Raw genomic sequence first — 20,417 nt, 5'->3', positions numbered from 1 at the left:
CAGAACATCAATACATCAAGTTTTGCAAAAGTTAAAAATTGCAAAGCAACTTGTTTGAGATACAGAAAGCAGGACTACAACCAGCAAAAGTTCTGTGAAATGTTCTGGTTCAAGGCAGTCACAGAGAATGAGTAGCTGTCTACAAAACACTTTTGGGGAAAAGATCAAATGCTTGTGCAGTGCGATTCACATTACAGCAGAATAATGGGATCTAATGCATGTTATGGCTTCTCAAGGCCTATTGTAGTAGAAGACCATGAAATGCTGTCTGTCATGAACTTTCTTCCAAAGTCATCTGATTTTAACCCCTCTGAACAAGCAGAAAAAGTCCTTCATATTAATAACTTTTTCAAATCATTTGAGGTACATTTGAGTTTTGAACAAACTTTTATAATCAGTATGTTATTTTTGAGTGGTTCAACTTTTCACCCAAATAAGTATAAATTATTAGTTGCTGGGATTAAATAAATACAATAAAATCAGGTTTGACATGAAATTCTATAGATAATCATATATTTATCTGCCATTTATTTTGTACAGCCCAGAAAACAGCATATGTTAATATGCTTCTGCATTCAGCGGGATTTTCCACATTTATTTGACAGGCTCTTTGAGCCACTACATTGTATATTTGCAACCTGAACCAAGGCCATCTAACGATGTGGTACAGATAAGAGCTCTATTCTAATGGAAAGTGTTGGGAAAATAAGTGGGGGATTGAGAATAGAGGCTAGAAGCAGGAGGCGGCACTAGAAGAAGCACAGTACCATAGGGAGCTCTTATACTGAAAGGTTATAACATTAGATGTAGCACTGTTAGATGTTCAGTGCATGTTCAGTGGGGAAATTTGCTAAAGCTGGTAGACTGGGTGGTAGAGCTGCATAATCAAAATAATTAATGGGTTATTATACCCCAGTGAAAAAAGCATTGTACAGTGGACTGGCAAGGCACTGAGAACTGGAAGTACTCAGACTAAGTGAAGTACTGCAACATTGTGAAATGCAATCAAAAAGCTGCATATTTTACCAAGCACCGTGAGTTCGGCAATCTCACTCTCCCTCTCTCCCACCATGTTGGTTCCAACGCAGATGTATTTCCCTGCATCACTCTTCCTAGTGTTGGTGATCATTAGTTTGCCACTCCGAATCTAAAAGACAACAGAAAAAAAATCAATATTTGCACAGCTGTATTTGTGGAGGATCTAGCCATCTGTATGTGTACCGTGTTTGTGAATTACTAACAGAGTATCACATCCATAAAGCGTGTATTAATCTGGCTGCTATTTGTGTATTCTGCGATAAAATATGCCTCAGCTCAAGTTTTCTTTTTGACATGTTTATTTGAAAGTATGATGCTGTCTTTTGCATGGTCACATCTTTGACTGTCCCTTGTTTAAAAAGAAGTGCATGGTGTAAGCCTGTGCGCATTGATCTGGCTCTCTATTGCTTAGGAATAGAATTTTCACTGCCTTTCAATCTGCACAGAAGGTCACCCATTATGAAATTACATAATTCATATCTAGCACTACATGAGAACCCTGGGAACAAAGGGACTGCCTCTTTGTAGAGACACTCCTTAGATGTTCTGTCAGCCTACTTTGCCTTTCCCAAACTTTTCTCTAAGCATATCGGCAAACACACACACACACACACACACACACACACACACACACACACGCACAGGCACAGGCACACCCACACATTCATGTTTATTTTTTATTGGCATTTCTTCTTTATTTGGTAGATGTAGTTGAGATAGACAGCAGAGGCATGAAAGAGAAAGAAGGAATAATAATAATAATAATGGATACTTTATTGATCCCCATGGGGAAATTACTTGTTTTTCTCTGCATTTGACCCATTCACTCTGTGAAGCAGTGGGCAGCCCACTAAGCAGGCGCCCGGGGAGCAGTGTGTAGGGACGGTACCTTGCTCAGGGGTACCTCAGGGTAGCCGTTAAGTGGATTCGAACCGCCGACCTTCCGATCATGGGGCGACCACTTTACCTACTGAGCTATCCCTGCCCCAATGACATGCAGCAAAGAGCCCACCCTACATTCAAACCCAAGGCTCTGCACAAAAGGACTCAGGCTCAGTGAGAAATCCGCGATCTACCAGGTAAGCTACTGGGGTGGCCCACTGCTTTCAGCCTTTTCTGTCCACCACACGCCTCCACACACCATGTCTTTGAGGTACTTTGAATGTGAGATCCTCTACTGATAGTATGCAGCAGCTTGGTGTTAGAGGTGACAGCAGAGCAGTAGTGAGTAGATGAGAAACTGGAGAAGGGAAACATGCTGACCTCCAAACAAACACAAAGCCATTCTCTGCAACCAGACATGTGAAACCAGGCATCAACTTCAATTAAACTCTCAGCCCAGTTATTATGCTCTTAGATTGCTTCTTCCCTGCTCAAACTATTCATGCATTCTTGCTAGGGACACAACACACACTGCAGCGCTGCCATTTCTTAACACAGTTCAGAGGTCAAGGCTGCCTACAGAGCTGCGTCCATTGAGTAATTCAGCAACATGCCAGACAGCACCTGGCTCCGTAGGAACTCTCAACTCTCAAGCTTACAGATGGAATACATCATTAAATTGCTGCTGCAGGGATAAAACCAGCAGCCTTTCATTTATTAGTCAGCCTCCTCCAGGCTAACCTTCCACCACAAACGGCTGACACTGTCCACCAAATAAATAAAAAAATTGAAAAATAAAAAGACCAAGAGTGGCCTAAGAGTGGATACCATTTCAAATCTGTTGTAAATCATGCGGTTTTAAGAGGAAGACTTAATAAATTGCGGGGTGACTTGTGGTTGTGTGTACTTGAGATGCACATTGCCAACCACTGGTAATCACAGGGGGCACGTGGGGGAATTTGGGAACTAGTATTGCAGATTCAGCCATTCCTGTCAGTATTCACTGGATTAGGGTTGGATGTTTGGAGTTACATTATAGCCACTAAAATAAAACGCTCTGTATTTCACTAAAAACATAATGCAATGCGGGTGTTTAAGCTGCTGTGAATGATTCATGAATAACCCATCCATCCACTCATTTTCTTAACTGCTTATCCAATTCAGGGTTGCAGAGGGACTGGAGGACACAGACAGATATACCACAGGCTCTTTTTCAAACTAGTGCAATGTGAGTTAAAAGATTTCTTATTTGGTCTCATTTCTTTTCTACATTTCAAAGAGTTTACTGACTTTGGCTCATTGAGATTACCTATTTAAATCCTGGAGAAAGGGTTTTGCGAGTTACCCCTTGCTGCAAGTCTTTCTCGAGGATTGCAAAGATGATCTAACCATTGCCACTGGCTAATGTTATACTTATGCTCTGCAACTTTTTTTTTCTGTTTACTGCACTTGTAACTTTAGCAGCTGATTAAAGAGTAGACTGAGAGCTTTTTTATTTCCTCGACTGACCGCTCCTCATTTTTAGCAAAAATTCCACTGCAAAGAAATGAAAATGTGGTTTGTCAGTCCTCCATCTCGGACACTGAAACCTCAGCTTTTCTTCCTCTTGTGCCTCGGTGTCTTCTATTTCTTTTTTACATAGTCTTAGATACCCTGAGGGAAAACACATTAGCTGCCTTAGTGTGATGTGTACATATTTTCCTGCAATGAAGACACTCAGCTTTTTAATTAAAATCCATAAAATTCAATCCAACTGTTAACTCACAACTTGATCTGCATATCACTATTAATAACTGACAGCTAAAGGCCACAAGGGAAACACTCAAAAGGTAGCCATGAATCACTTGTGGTAGACTCCTTTGGTCTTTGTACAGTAAGTAATGTCTTTGAGAGAACACTCATGGCAAAGACACATTTCCATATAGAAAAGATGATCAGGGAGGACGAAGCCAGGCACGTAAGTACAAAGGGAAAAGCAGCCTTTGTATTTCCCTCAGAGGAGCCTCCCCCTTGGCTCTGATCCTTTCCTCTTCTTAAATCAGAGATAGCTGCTCTGTCCATCACAGTTCCCCAGAGATGCTCTACCTGTCACTCCACACTAACATGAGCTTTGAATTTCCTGCGTGTTCCTGGGAGCATGGAAGAGAAGACTCAAATAAACAAATCACCTCTCTCACACAGACACACACACATGCACGCACACAGCTATCTGAGTTGTTGAAACCAGATTCTGTTCCAAAGTTAAAGGAGCAGGAAGCCATTAAATGCAAAATAAATTCAGTGTATACAAAAGCATGAAAAGGAAAATCACTGCTGTCTGCCGCGTGCCACATGACCTAATACATTAGACTAAGACCATACATCAATACAGTAGCTAACATTAGCACACAATGCTGTTCCTTCCTGTACAGTATAATGTACACTTTTGGTTTTTTTCTGATGTGCTGCTCTGTGGTTAAGGTTTTGTATGAGCCAAATAAATCATCTCTCCAAAATTCCTACAAGCATTTTGGTAATGAGAACCAGAAAAGGTTTCAGTGACCACAAGAAAATTATCTTGCGACTTCACAGGGTTGCTTTTCCAAATTCCTGCAGAGCTTTAATTTGTATGTTAATGTTACAAAAAAGGCAACTAAGCATCAGAATTTCACACTGAAAGGCTTTTTGAACCCCACCAATTTTCATGTCAAAGTTTGTTCTTCACATAACGTCAACGTTCTAGCATCTCCAATGTAATGACTTGCACTTTCCCATGAATATAATGATATAACAACAACAGTATAAATTATCATTAGTTGAAATGTGTGAAATCAAAATAGCTGCTTTTACTGTTATGCGTTCATCTCTGTCATCTAAGTTGGAGCCATCTTTCCTCCAGGAGATTGTGGGCTCGGGGTGTCCACGGGGTGGCTGGCACTCCAGGACCGCAGGCTCACCCACTGCAACCATAACGTCAACAGGATTCTGCCTAAATTCGTCACGTAAGACTGGAAAAAACACAGACAAGCAGAACAGGAAACAGAGAGGACTTTAATAATGTTAAGAAGGTGAATACTTCCTCGTATCATTGGTGTCTTCAAGTGGGGCTGTGTTTAGTGTGTCAAAAAGTCTATTTCAATGACTTTTGTGATGTGGCATTAGCAGCTAATATTTTTAAGGTGCAAATTTTATAGTTTGGACTTAAGCTGCTTTTTTGCTCTTGGTAACAATATTAACGCCTTTTCTTGTTGGCAGAACTGGGCTGCGATACCAAGTCTTTAACAGCTTGACCAGCAGGATATTTTGTACTTGACTTCCCATGTCAAAAACACAGCCGTACAAGTTTCAGTTGATTGTTTACTAGCTCTGTCAATCCCACTTTTTGACAGTGACACACAAACACCTACACAAAATAAACTTACAGAGCTACACTGTTAGTAATCTGATAATATTAGTACAGTATTATCCACTCATCTAAATTGTATTCATTTATCAGCCTGTCAGGATCCCTCGTGGGACTACTCCTTCGCTCATGCAAGGTCTGTTGAGACTAGCTGCTGAGAAAGTTTGTTCTTAATGGCTGACAGTAAGATGAGAAGATATAAAGCTCTGCAGTAAAGGTGGGATCCAGCAGCCTACACTAGCAGGAGGCGGAAAGCTACCACGGCAATTTATCATCTTTCCACAACGACTAGGTTGTGTGCAGAAAAAGATCTTCCAGCCACCAGCTGTATCAGAGACAAAGCAAACTCGCATCTACTCCAGCGTGAACTCTGGTGGTCAGAGAGAGCTTTTTCCTGTCTCCACCATAGACATTATGTTGTGGTGTCTGCAGCAGTTTTTTTTTTTATTAGATTCTTGCATCATATTGAATGGGCTATCATTTGCAAAATTACAGCAAGAATAAAAGTGAAATTAGGATATGTAGAAGAGAAACGAAAAAGAAAGTTCTTTTGATGAAAAACAACTTTAATTCCATATCGGTGAGCACAGTTTTGCCACTGATGAGGTGAACAACATGTGCTAATGTAGACGCCTGTGCATGAGTGACTGTTGTTAAGCATTCCCGGACTTAAATTACAGGAGGGGCTTAGAACCTGAAACAAGCCGAGGGAGCCGAGCCAACGCAGACCAAGCATAGCAGCAAGACTCAGTAGAGCTGGGGTGAAAAGACAGGAAACAATGAGGAAAACGCATAATCACTCCCATATGGCAGCAACAACCCATTCACCTCTTTTTGTGCATAACACCGAGTGGGCCCGAGACGCCTGATAAGCACCGTGGATATGAGAGAACAAATTGGGATGACCTTCTAATTGGAAGTATTTTGGCCCACGCATATCTCTGAGACTCACTTCGCTGCGTTGCCCCCTCTGATCCTCTGAGGAGGGTTGCGACCGCCTGACTGAGTGCTGATGGGAAACAGCTGTCTGACAACCCCACCCCACCTCACCCCCGCTCCCCGACTCCCCCCAATACTGCCGACACCACAATGTCGCATGATAAAAGGCACTCCCCGTGGGACGCGAAAAACATGGTTGGGGTTACCTCAGACAGGAAGAAAGGGAGACCGTCATAATTCTGTGCACACTGTGTGCGTGCATGTTGACTGATTGACTGATATTATCGCTTAATTCCAATGGTGGGTTGCACATCTGCTTTTACTATTGTGTGAGGGCCAAATGTTTTCACAGAAATCGAAAGCCTGGACTGCATCCATAAACCCCTTTGTTAAAGATTCAGTTTCAGTGATAGCATTGCAGTTAGCATAAGAAATAAGACTAGAAGAGATAAGGATTAAAATCAGAGGGAGCATATGAAGGTTAGGAAGGAATGTCTTTGTAAGTGTGCACCCATTTGTATGTGTGTGTGTGTGTGTGTGAACAAGGAGAAACTGGTTAGTTTTTCCATGTCATGCTATTGTGCTGGGTAAGTACACAGATAATCTAAAAGCTGTGATTGTAAAACTGACTGTTTATGTTGAGTTTGGAAAAAGTATCTGCCTGTTACATTATAATAGGAAATTATGCATGCCCAAGTAAAAACCATGAACGCACACACCAGTGCATGTACTGTGATCTCCAAACCTAAACTATGCATACTAAGACTGTTTTCTTCTCTCCAGTTTCTCAACAGTCGTCAAATCCTCCTGTTTTCTTACATTACTGTCTTCTCTCGTCATCTACTGGCTCCACACAATTAATATAATTTCGGCTTATCTAGAAGCATATCCTGACAACCTACTTTTTGGGAGTGATGTTGCTCAGAGATTTAAAGATTTAAGGCTAGACAACACTGTCTAGCCTTAAATCTTCCCAAGTCAGCAGCATTTGCATGACCAAGCTACATGGAGAATAATAATAATAATAAAAGAAAATCATACTGATTTTAAGAGGATTTGAAGAATTATGCAAGGAACAATCAGCACAAATTAAACCTTCTTTCTTACCATATATTTTTCTCAGCATGCTTTGATTGCAGAACCAGAACTATTATGATTTCTTTTGTGTCCTCCCGCCAACTTTAAAAACTTTTAGTGTAATCTGATTTTCCATTCTCTTTGTACATGCCTTGCATATTTTAGGGCTCTGCACTCCGTTTTAGAAACAAATCATACTTGTGTATTCCACAAGCTGCATAATGAACAGGAATTTCGTATGTTTTTGATGGTATGTAGCATCCACGTAGGTCTGATTCAGTGAAAACCACCTCACCAGCTTCTGAGGCCTACCCAACTTGCCTGTTTAGCTCAAGCTTTGCACCTCTCCTCGTCTTTTTTTCTCCCTCAATCTGATCCCTCCAGATGAGAATTGCATAGCCCACTTCAAAGCATCAGCCCTTGGCCTCACTAGTTGGGATCTGACAGCGTCTGACTTGTTGTTAGTCCTCTGGAGCCTGAACCACAGCTTGAAAGGCCTACTGTAGCAGGGCTCCAATAATCCTCTCTATAGAGTCCAACTAGACCAAAGAAATACGATCAAATCAGGACAGGCCTGAGATATGCCACAGACAGTAACCTTATCACACTATCATTGTATACGACAGCCATATACACTTTTTGTGGTGATGGTCTCAATTTACTCCTCAATTTACTATTTGCTATCCTGTAGCAGTAACAGTTATTGCATACTGCAATAATAAAACATAACTTTTATGTCCCAAAGTCAATAGTGATATTACCTTAAGACACTGATGGTTAAAAATGGTTAAAATCAGATTTCACCTTGAGCTATATTGGAGAAAAATGTCCTTTTTAGTATTTTAAAGAAAGCAAAGCAGAGCACTTTGGCATTTTTATCACCTGGTTGATGTGTATTTTCATAAATCTTATATCTTGTTATAGCACTTTACCCTCATAGTCTATTGCAATAACCTACTACTAGAAAGATATTTAGTTATATTCCTTACTCGTCAGAGGAGTTGACCTAATATCTAATGGGTTTTTTTTATATTAAGTTAACATTGTAATGCTTAATTGCTGTTTTGGTTAAGACTTAAATGGAGAAAAAAAATCATTGTATATCCTACAAAGCTATCTAGTAGCCATTTAGCTTAACATCTAGTTTATCAGTACAAAAACTGAAACGGGAAAAAAAAAGGAAGGAGTATGGTGGCCCTGAGAGGCCAAATGGACTGCAACTTAAGAAAACACCAGCAATAAGAAAAACGCAGCAAAAGCACACAAAACACAATGGAAATATGAAAAATGACAACGGAAATAGGAAAAAATAAAACAGAAATAGGAAAATACAGATTTCCAAAATAACAAGGGAAGTGTTTCTGGGGAGACAATAACCCGACAGACCAGTTGCAGGAACCAAAATATGCTAAGAATTGCGCTGGGAGACACTTAAAAGAAGTGGAGGATCTATCGGTTTTGTGAGGAAAGAAAAGATGAGAGGTAAGTGTGTTAGCCTAACTATTAGCCTAAAAATCCGTCATCAGTATTATATGAATCATGATAAAACACACCTACCATATTTTGTTTTCCTGCAACTGGTCTGTCGGGTTATTGTCTCCCTAGAAACACTTCGCTTGTGCTTTTGGAAATCTGTTTTTTTCCAATAGACCCTGTGCACAAGAAAATGCTTACTTCCTGTTTTAAGACCGGGTGTAGGGTTGTACATTTCCGGTAGCCTTACTTTGTGGTCAGTCGCTACTGCGAAGGACTCCAAAATCATGTCCAAAACACGAAAACGGTAAGATCGTGTTAAGTTACAAAGAGCGGAGTGTGCGAACACTCACCATTGCTGTGTCATAAAAAAATTAAATGATCAATTTTGCAGTGTGACTCTGAAGAAGATAACCAAGATACTACTTTGCGGATTTCACCTATCGCTGGTTATTTTTAGAACATAACACCCGCGATAAACGAGGGACCACTGTATACAAATGCTGAGAAATATAGAATTTGAATTATTTCTCTCTTTTGCTCTGAGGCGCGGGGAAAAAAATATTGACAAGTCAATGAACATCATCTACAGATATATTCGGTAAATGCCCAAGACATCTTTAGAAATGTAAATCACCGCTTGATTCATCTATTCGGTTGACTTGTTTTGGAAAACCCGACCGTAAACAAGGAGCGAATATCACACTGGAAACGAAGCGCTATACAGGAGTTTCCCCACCGGAAACAGCATATGCTAAGGCGCACAGAGTCTATTTCTGTTTTCTTTTTTCCTATTTCTGTTGTCGTTTTTCCTATGTCTGTTGTGCTTTGTGTGCTTTTGCAGCGTTTTTCTTATTGCTGGTGTTTTCTTAAGTTGCAGTCCGTTTGGCCTCTCAGGGCCACCGTAAAGGAGTCACTTGTAGGACAGTTCCGATAGTAAGATAGTAGCGACTGTCTTTTAACCTTCTACTGATTATTGGTTCATTTGGGTTCCCAAAATGCTAAACTGTTACTATAGATCAGCCTCAGCCTGTCTGTGATGTGTACATACTGAAATGAAAAGGGCAAGAGGCAGATGCTTAGCAGTATTGTGGTTCTGTCTGTTTCCTGGCACTCCTCACAGTGACCGCACAAAAAACATGATATTATAAGAGCAAGTAATATTAACCGAAAATAAGAACTGACATTGTGAAATTTTAATGCGCTCAGTGCTTAAAACATTTCCTGTTGTTTCAGCTCAAATACAAACCAGCCCTTATTGACTAAAATATCACAGAGCAGCAACTTGAAAACGGGCATGCAATAAATACCCAAAGCTAACCTTGAAAATACAGCTATCGTTCAGTCCCAGTAGATATGAAATCCTTGGCTTTTCTCACAATCTATCTCCTGACCTCTTGCTACCCCCACCCCCTGGTGTGTTTATCCACCATGAACCACCCTCCTCCACTACCACCACCTCCTCTTCTTCTCCTTGCTCTTAAAAAACTAGTCTGGAGAGGCAGAAAGCTTTGAGAGAAACAGCTGCTTCACAGAAAAACCAATATGCGCAGCTCATGTCTAATAGTTCATAATATAGACTGAAAAAAGAGAGAGAGCGAGAGAGTGAGACCAACAAACACATACTGTACTCTCACACGGGAGGTCCAGTGGGCCCTGTTCTCCTTTGCAAGCACCCACCAAAGCCAATAACATAATAAGAATTGCAACCAAGCAAATCCAATAAAAGAGTCTCACACATACAAATTAGAATACATACATGAGCTCAGTCTCATAACTATGCCACAGGAGATTTGTAAAATAAACACAAGCATCTAGAAGACAGTGCATAAGGCTCATAAACTAACAAAAATTCCTTGCTTGTCCTCCATGGGCTCTCCAATTTGAATTTCATTTTCCACAATGAAATTATTATTTAAAAAAACGGTCCCAGGGCAAACATTTTCTTGCACACAGGGCCATATATCTATCTTTGTTTGGCGAACCAATTAACTCAATATTGTAGCTCACTTCATATGATAAAGTTCCATGTTATAATATTTGCAGGGTCTTTTAATACTGAACTTTCGCTTTTCTGTTGCTGTCCTTACCTTTTAGATTCAGAGAACGACCCTTTAATGCCTCAATACATCGAAATCCTCTGTTAGGGAATGATAATGCTGGCACTGTTGCTTATTTCTCTTCTTTAAAACACACATATGTATAAAAGAAAAGACAATAACTGAAAAAAGACACTGTATGTGCAAAATGGACAAGCATATCATCTGCTAAGCAGCACTACATCCTGGCAGGGGATGTGTACCATGGTGCCATGTGAATGTGCGTACAGGGATAGATGCACTGCTTCATCAGTTCTTGGAAGTTCTGACACTCTAATCCTGTTGATGTACGTGCAGAACATATCATTCGAGGAGCAGATATTAAAACCAGCTAAAAGGATTGCGTGACCTCTATTTTAATCTTCTTCACTCATCCCATCCCTCTCTAAGAGGTAAAGCATTGCAGTGAGAATAAGGAGAGGGGAGATATGAAAAGACAGACGAGCATGAAGAAGATTAGGAGAATTAGTGAAGTGGCAGAAGAGCTGGGTGAAACAGAGGCTGAACAGCTCTAATAGGGTTAGTAGAGTTGTCAATTACTGTCTTGGATATATTTGGTTGCGAAAAAAACACGTTCAGGAGAAGAGACACATCAATACATACAAATAACACATACCAACTGTGTGGGTATATATATCATACTTGGCTTGTCAAAACAAACATAATACAGGTTCATCCATCCATTTTTTGATAGTCTCTCTTTTAAAAAAAAAAAATACACCAATGCGGTGGCCTTGCTTTCTTGCCTTCTAGTTTTGCTCTGATGCAGTTTATTTCTCTACCTCTGTTAGTTTGTACTGTCAGCCTGTTTCCATTTTCAGATGTCACATGATGTATAATCTGGGTATCTCTTTTCTACAAAGTCAGGAAATGATTGTTTCTAGATGAATATCTTTTTCCTCAACACCTAGAAATAATACAAGGCACCATACATTATCATAGACGTTTGCCAAATATGGCACTGCTGACGCTGTTGCAGTAGTAAAGTATGGCTGCATCTTGCTGGGACTTTCTTGTTGGATTTGCAGTGTACTATTACGTGTGCTTTGTTGGCATCAAAATAGAAAATGTAGACCATTCAAAGAGCTTTTATGGAGTCAGAATGTGACTGCTGTTGGTTTGTTGCAAACTAGCTCTGGCTGTAAGGCATTAAATAGGTCCACAGGCTCCTCCAGTTCTTACAATGACTGATTTCTGCAATAGGTTGTCTCGTGGCAACGTAGCTTTGTTAAAATGCCACCTGTATAGGTATACAGATCTATCAGGTTTTGTCAGAACACTAGGTGGTGTGTTGAGTCTTCAAGTTAAATTCCTATGTGGACTGACTTTGATCAGCTTATGACTCACATGCACATGAAGATTAGCTGGGAAAGCATCATTTTCTGATGTCATGACTGGACTGGACTTTTTCTCATACCGTCAGCAAAAGGTCAAAGTTAAATGTGGAAACGACACCTTTATACATGTTGTATAGTGATCACTCATTCACTTTATTGTGGTTTTAATTTCTTGAATAAAAATAATCTGACAGTTATCATTTGGCAATTGTTTCGGACTAAATAAAAAAAGAGTCAAAGAAGAAGTGCTGATTCTGACGAGATCAGGTGGGCAGTTCTCACTGATTTTTCATGTAATTTCCCACATGACCAGAAATATTTTCTTATTTAAAATTTTAATTAAGCAGCTAACTTAAAAATGAAGTACAATCCATACATTTTATATCTGATAGAACCCCCTTTTTTGGCCCATTTTTCTTTACACTTTCAGTTCTCTTTCAGTTAAAGTTCAGGGGCATTCATCCTTAAATTCCCACCACAGCATTTCATTTACTTTGACATCTCGACAAAAAATGGGTCACAGCAACAACTTTTACATTTCTTTTCGTTGTATTTTTTTTCAGCCATTCAGTTTTTGATATGATAGTGTGCTTGGGATCATTCTGCAACATCATTCTTTTGTATGACTTCTTTTGCGTCCATGCTTTAGCTGTTAGACAGATGGCTTCACATTGGACAATACAGCTGCGCTTGGGATATCAATTGTGTTGTATGACACAATTTGTGCCAGCCTTTACCTGTCAGACCGATGGTCCCACATCTGACTTTGAGTTCATTGTCAGCTCAATGACTGCAAGTTGCTCGGGTCCTGTGGCTACAAAACAAGCCCAAATCATCACCCTTCCACCACTGTGCTTGACAGTTATATTTGACAGTTATACTTGACAGTATGACGTGTCATGCTCATGTGCTGTGCAAAGGAAAATATTCCACAAGTCTTGTGCTGCTGTGTCCTTTTTAGAGAGAAGAAGCCTTCTTTTGGCAGTCCTTCCAAGTAAGACATACTTGTTGAGTCATTTTGTAATTGTGCTGTTGTGAACTTTAGGATTTAGCATGCTAACTGTGGGCTGTAGATGAGATTGCATGGTTACACTATGGTCTGACCTGAATTTGCTGGGACATCCACTCTGGTGAAGGTTGTGTGTTAACACACACCTTAATGTACCTTGCATTACAACTATTGTTTCTGCTCTAATGGTATAATGTTTTAATTTGCAGTAGTGATAATCAGGCCTGCCGATTACATACCTATCTCTGATGTCATACTGTATATATACTTCATAAATTGTTACAATAGCGTCATTATAAGGTATAAAAGTTGTGTTGCAGCACTGCAAAACAAATAGTGTGTGCAAGTGACATGAGAAATAACTACCTTTAGAGTTAAAATGACGCAGGAATGTGAAAACCCATAGTTTTACAACACGGTGTCCTGTCATCAAAAGGGATTGCCTCACACCTTTCTTTTTAAATTAAAATTATTTGTATTATACTGCTTCATCTTGCAGGCACTGAATACACACAATTATTAAACAAGCTAATTATTTTCAAGTATTTTTTTAATTAATTTTCTCCAAGGTGTGCCATTTAATTAAATCAAGATTGTATTGGACAAAATAAATGAACAGAGAATAAATCAGACCCCGTTTGGTCAATTTAATAAGTGCAAATGCATTCAGGGAACGTTTTCCTTCCTTAGGGCACATAATAATTGTGAAAATGCAGCGTTCAATGAAACATGTTAGTGAAATATAATCTACTAAAGGTATGAGGTTGCCATTACTTTCCTGCAGTCTTTTATTTGCAAGGATGAAGCACTACTTCAGGATTCTAGTGATGCAAGCCTTGCATTAATTAATCTTTTAGAAGTCTAAACAAAATGTGTGTGGGTTGTGTCTGTGCTTTTCACCCGTTACTTTGGAAATAGCACCCACTTTGCACACCAAGCGCTTTTAGACCAAATGGAATAAATCCATATAGCCACTCGCTAACGCAATAAAATATAAAACTGAATAATGCGGCTAAAACAGGACTCTGGTTAGATGGGTGGAAAACTCAGGAACTGTTTAACGCAACACATAATGATCTATATGCTGAGATCTCACCTAAAAACACCTGCTTATTAGAACTGCATCTCATGCCAGAAGATGGCTTTCTGTACGGTCCCGAGTTAGCTTTCCTTTGTTACTCCTGAAGCCTATTCCATGTGTGATGTAATTTACTGAGATTTGTATTGAGGCTGTCAGGATATACACTTGTTAGTGATATAAAGCATCAAAAACCTCACAAAAGGAAACATAACATAACTATTAATTGTGACAGCAATAGCAAACACCTGAATCCTTTAGAAAGCAGGAAATGCATGTCAGTGAGAATGGGAATGGTACAAAACCCAATCAAGTCCTCTTCTTCTGAATAATGGAGAGAACTGGAGGCAGTCGAAGAGTGGCCCTCTCTCTCTGGGGCAAGAGTCCCTCACATGAAAGCAGAAAAGCCACACGCGCGCACACACACACACACACACACACACACCATACTTTAACCCTCTCATTAGTGTAATCCTGCATGAGAACAGTAAATTGTCATGAATAAATCCACTTAGAAGTCAGCGAATGAAAGACTTTCACTTTGAGTTGGTTGCATTACCATTTCAATAAGCGTGCCACGCTGCAAAACGTTGGCAGTGTTTGACAGAGTAATTGGGAACATTAACGAGTAGATAAAATGTGGTAAGCGGAGGGAGGCGTCCGTGTAAGTACGTGTGCGAGTATGTCAATTAATTTTTTTCGCAGACACAAAAACACATTTGCAGATTTTCCACTAATAGGTCCAATGAGTCCCCCTGAAGGAGAGAGATTGGTGTGAAAGACTTTACCGGCTTTGTTTGGCAAAACAAAAGAATTGGATAGTAGACAGTAGTCAGACCTTGAGACAAATGTATTCCAGCATTTTGGCCCATAGAAACCTTTGTTTGAGCAGCATGACCTTAGAATAGTGTTTGGAAAATCTCCTTGGGCTAGCTTGATTTCTAAATAAGCACCTTTCATGAACTGTACACAAAGAGAAGAGAGGGGCAAAGTTTAGGGTATGTGCAATTACACCCTGCAGACAGAGCATAAATCTAACCCTGAGTGGGCAACTCTTTGTTTAAATGAGTATCTACCCTAATTTCTACCTGGCCTTTGTTTGTGAAAGAAGACAAAGTGGGTAGCGATGGAAATAATAAAGTGCAAAACCCAGGAGAGATGCTCCAAGGGAAGAGTGCACCTAGGTCACAAAGCGAGGAGGAGGAGGATCAGGAAGAGCTGGTAGTGGGGAGGGCAATGTATTGTAACAAAGAGAAAAGTGAGCCAGACAAAGACACAGAAGCAGGAGAGTGGAGATATAGACACAAAGAAACAAAGAGGTATAGTCATTGTAACACTGGATAAGACAACTTTGTAGTCACTGTTTGCTTTATGGTGAGGCAGGTGCCAAAATATGCAGGAGTTATGTGTTAAAACACACACGCACTCTCACACACATGCACACACACACACAAATCACACGCAATATACACATTCATAGTTACAGCTATGTTCTGCATCTTAATGTACCCAGAGGTGCCCTAGTCTCTCCCTCATCATCAATCTGAGAGACAACTCAAGGCCCAGGAGAGAAAGAGGCTGTGGGCAAATATGTAATGCACTGTGGTGTGCCAGGAAAAAAAGAAAAGAGAGGAAAAAAAAGCCTAATATAAATCAGAGAAAAGTACGAGACGGAACAACGGATGGTGTTCACGCAAATATTTTGAGACTACAGCATTATATTCCAGAGGATATTACAGTGACTGACAGATATACATTATGCACCACAACACACCAGAGCCCATGCTTTCATTCAAACGGGAGAAACTGCGGTTTAAGAACATGCAAAGATGCTGACACTGCATGAAGTGATAGCAGATTTACACGAACCCAAGACACGAAAGGTTTGACACTGCACCATCGATAATTTCCGCGTAACTGAAGGATGTGTGAAAAGATGCAGCAAAAAGTGGGGGAAAAACGAATCATTGGCTGATTTACATCCATTTAGTGCTTCGTATCAAGTGTCAGATATTGATAATAGGATGTTCTGGCAAGCATCGGTGCTTCAGTCATGCTTTGCAAGCATTTCTCTCTTTTTTTTCTATCTTTAAAAAAATTATTCTTCTGGAAAAAGGGCTTTCCACCAAAAAAATAGCACTGGATAAACATAAATATCTAAACACCTTATTACCATGAACTGCCAGAGGTCATCAGAAATGAAATAAATGATCATTTAAAACCTAATAAGTGATGCACAAATAAAATCTATGCCCTGTTAATGGTTTAGGGGGGAAAAACAGCCTAGGAGCAGTAGTCTTTGGCACTTAGAAGCCCTTCAAGTCATGACGAAGCTAAAAACCAGTAATTTAGAGTAGGAATGGGAACAGAAATCGGGTATTACAACAAGCTTGTTTGGTTTTGACCGAGCTGCGCCAGGGAGGAATGAATGGGAAGAGAAATGAATGAGGGGTGAAAGATGAAACTTTAATGATCCCTCTTGGGAAATTGGGTCATTGCAGCAGCACGGGGAAGGGTACAGATCAGAACAGAGCAAACGCGGGTTTCCAGATAATACAAGTAATTAACATGAGATAAACACACAAAGGATAACTAAACACATGAAAGCGATAATTACGCACACATTTATATGTTAAGCACATGTGTCAAAATGCCAGACAGGTAGACTCGAAGAGTAAAGACACGTATGTAAACATCCATGGTCAAGATGTTTAAGTGATCCAAAATTGCAAATGGAGCATAGGAGGGAAGACAACCAGGAGGATTTGTGCCGGAGCGGCCCCCAGCCCCGTAATTGGTAGGAAACAAGAGGACTCTGAATAAACACTTGTCATGAGACACAGCCTGGCTCATTTTTTTTCTGTGCACGCTCCTATCCTCTTCTCCTGACTCGTTTAACTGAAGCTAACTCAAAGCCATGCTCCCCTCATAGCTCGTCCTCCTCCTCACAGTTCCCCTTCACTCATCGCTAGTCGCAGCTATCTAGCCTCCATTCTGCCTTGTGTATCTGTCTGTTGCTGGGACAACAAGCCAAACACCACCTCAAGATTTCCAAATATCCCGACAAACTGCTCTCTGCACCAACTACTCTCAATCTCTAGTCTCCCCCCGCCCTGCCTTCACTGTGGCCTGCAGTCCTCCCCTTAATTCTGCTTTCTGGTCTTCTTCCTAATTATCTCTCGTGGAGGACAACATAGCCCCTACCATCCCCCGCACCGCTTCAACCCCGCTACTGAGAGACCCTGATGAATAATTTCACGTTTTTCTAGCCTTCTCCTTTCCCTCAACCTCAAATTGATTATTGTACAGAAAGCACAGCTAAAAGAGCAGCCCAATGGGTAATTTGTCTTTCTGACGATTGGAGTCCATGGATAGGTGTGGGGGAGGGAAAAGGGAGAAGGCTCCAAAACGATATGGAAAGGGATGAGAAAAATGTGATTATACGAAGAAAATATTTTTATATTGGAACGCTTCGCAGAGCTCGTCTCTGATAGCTCATTCCGTTTGATGTCGTGGTCAGAGGAGTAATTGGGAAGAGTGGACATTTGCATGTGGGAATGTTCGTACGAAAGTGAACAAAGTGAGCAGAAGAACATCCTTGAGGACTGTCCGTAATTACATGAAGCGCTTTGGAAAATGCTGTGAATACAGCGCCTGTCATTTGCTCTCCATCACAAACACTGCTTACAGCCCCGTGGCTACAGACACTCATCCATCGATGTTTGATTCCACTTAAATATGACTGGCTGATGTGCTGTCGGAAGACGCTAACCTCCAGGTATGCCAAGCCTCCAATACTGTGAAACTCCCACCCGGTGGTGTGCAAGGCTCTGGCGATGACAGGGGAGGAGGGTATAATTTGGGCACCACAGGAAAGATCACTAAGTGTGCATGCAGATATTCTGCCTTTTCATTAGGGTGAGGTATCCCACGAATAAGCGCTGCTGAAATAAATGCCTGCATTTATTCTGCTTTAACATTAGGTGACTCATCTAACTGCGTGTGTGCAAATTAGCAGGCCAAACCAGGGTCAGTGGTGTGAGTCATTAGCAATTTTGGTTAAGACAAGTTCACACCTGGATATTTCTTGATGGCGCTTTGCTGTAATGTGATGTCGAAAGTTGCAAACATTCTTCATTTGCGATTTTTCTTATGCAGGTCCTGCCATGTGCCTGTGATTCCCCATCATCGCAAAGATAAGCTGAATCAGCCACCCACCAGCTCTCCTTCTCTCATCTCTCCATCTTACCCTTGCATACACCCTCATCACTTTTCATTCCCCCCCCTTGTGTTTTCCTGTCTTCTAACTTCAATCTCTACTTACTCTCATCTCCTTTTGTTTCCTTTAAGCCATCTCACAATCTCCCAGGGCTTTGTTCCTCCCTATCTTCTTTTCTTTTCCTCTACTTCAAACCTGCTGTAAAGTCTTTCGGCAAGGCTAGATTTTCCTCCCTGTTATTATTATTTTTTTTTAGGCCTGAGCTTTCCTCATTTTCTCTTCCAGCTGTGTTGTGCATTCTCCACCCCCCACCCTGAAAACCCTCCTAATGGATCCAGTGTCTGCAGAATACCAGAGTAAACCGCACAACTGCACTGTGGCTTCATGTTTGTCTCTGCTTCAGTGTCTCTCTACTCCATCTATGAAAAAGGGGGGTACAAAAAAATGAATTGAAAACTGCCGAACACGAAAGCAAAAAGAACGCTTCACAGTGCAGTGTCTGATATCTCAAATAAAAACCTTAAAATTAATGTTTTAACTTGAAGGGTTTTTTCTTTGCTTATTCTTTTATTTGTTAATCTTTAACTAATAAGGGGTAATGCAGCTTTTTTTCTTTTTTTAAAAAATAAAACTGCTTAGGTTTAACTTTCCTCTGTTCATGCAGTCATGAAAGCTACCATTAAACTTGATACTTACCCAGTTATTCCATGTTCCCAAGAAACTGCTGTTGCTTCTGATAAACTCAGCAAATATTGTGCATGAGAAGCTTTTTTCCCCCCAATTTTGTCCCATAACTTATATCCCCGAGGAAATAACAGGAGGATTCCGCTTAGTAAACAATCCCGTCTCCTAGAAATTATGTTTTCACAGTACTAATTTGCCGCAAATATGTTTTGTTAGAAACGTTAAGGGCATTAGTAATACCGTTTTGATTGACAAAGTAATATGTTTGCAAATCGTTGTCACTGAAGAGTCAGAGAATTCAGACTCAATTAAAGTTTATTTTTATGCTTCACTGTACTGAGGTTACAGATAGATTGTGGTCTGGGAGAAATACTGAAAAAAAAAAGTTAATTGAAGCAAATCATCCGGTGGAGTTGGAGACACAAGTAGCTGCAATACTTTCACACATAAAGGATCCACTTTCTCCATCTAGTTATTTTAAGAAGCTGAAATGCCAATCAAAAAATGACTCTCTGTGCTGAATTTGGAAAAAAAAAAAGTGTGTACAAATAATTCCCACCTCAAAAATATAGAAACTATGGATCTTGATCCTGCTGGTTTTCTGTTCCATGTAGCTCTTCATTACAGCGACAAATTTAACCAGAGATAACTCTTCTAAAAATGTACAAGCACAAACAGCAGGAGTTCAAACAAGCCTTGTAGCCCTCTGCCTCGGAGTAGTGAACCAATAGGAGTGCAGGCAGGAGGCTGCAACAAGCTTACAGGTGTCGGCGTGATAGACAACGCGATAACAGACCGACAAGGACAAACTGTCACATCTCTGCTGGGCTCGGCACTCCACAGGTAGACGGCATCCCGAGCAGCCCGAGACAGTGACAAATGGACACAATTTCCCTTTATTTATCTATGTGTTGTGTGAACTGCAGAACACATGCTGGCCTGCCCCCCCATAAATCTTTATCCAGTTAACACAATGCCAATAAACCAACACATTAGCCCTCACAAGCAGGCTAATCAAGCATATCGCACAATGTGTAGAGTACACGAACACATTCCTGATTAAAAAAGAAACGAAAGAAAGCGAGAAACACATCAAAAAGACATTATAGAATCCCTTCAGAGAAGTGCCATTACTCACAGCATCTGCACACAACAGCAAAGCATTTCCTGCTAAAAAAGAAAAGAGAGAGAGAAAAAGCA

General features: G+C 40.5%; 1 protein-coding gene across 3 annotated transcripts in view; it reads right to left on the bottom strand.

Moving 5' to 3' along the window:
- The window catches only part of LOC101480701 (roundabout homolog 1), an 84,394-nt gene that overhangs the window by 20,435 nt on the left and 43,542 nt on the right, over positions 1-20,417 (bottom strand). For all 3 annotated transcript variants that reach the window (XM_076889009.1, XM_076889008.1, XM_076889010.1), the window contains exons 3-4: positions 4,750-4,907; positions 1,027-1,147 (exon numbers count right to left, since the gene is read on the bottom strand). In XM_076889009.1, the coding sequence (XP_076745124.1) occupies positions 1,027-1,147; positions 4,750-4,907 (279 nt within the window). The remainder of the gene's footprint in view (positions 1-1,026; positions 1,148-4,749; positions 4,908-20,417) is intronic.

The sequence above is a fragment of the Maylandia zebra genome, linkage group LG10 (genome assembly GCF_041146795.1).
Source record: "Maylandia zebra isolate NMK-2024a linkage group LG10, Mzebra_GT3a, whole genome shotgun sequence".
In the NCBI taxonomy this organism is placed as follows: domain Eukaryota; kingdom Metazoa; phylum Chordata; class Actinopteri; order Cichliformes; family Cichlidae; genus Maylandia; species Maylandia zebra.
This window is presented reverse-complemented; position numbering and strand designations above follow the sequence as displayed.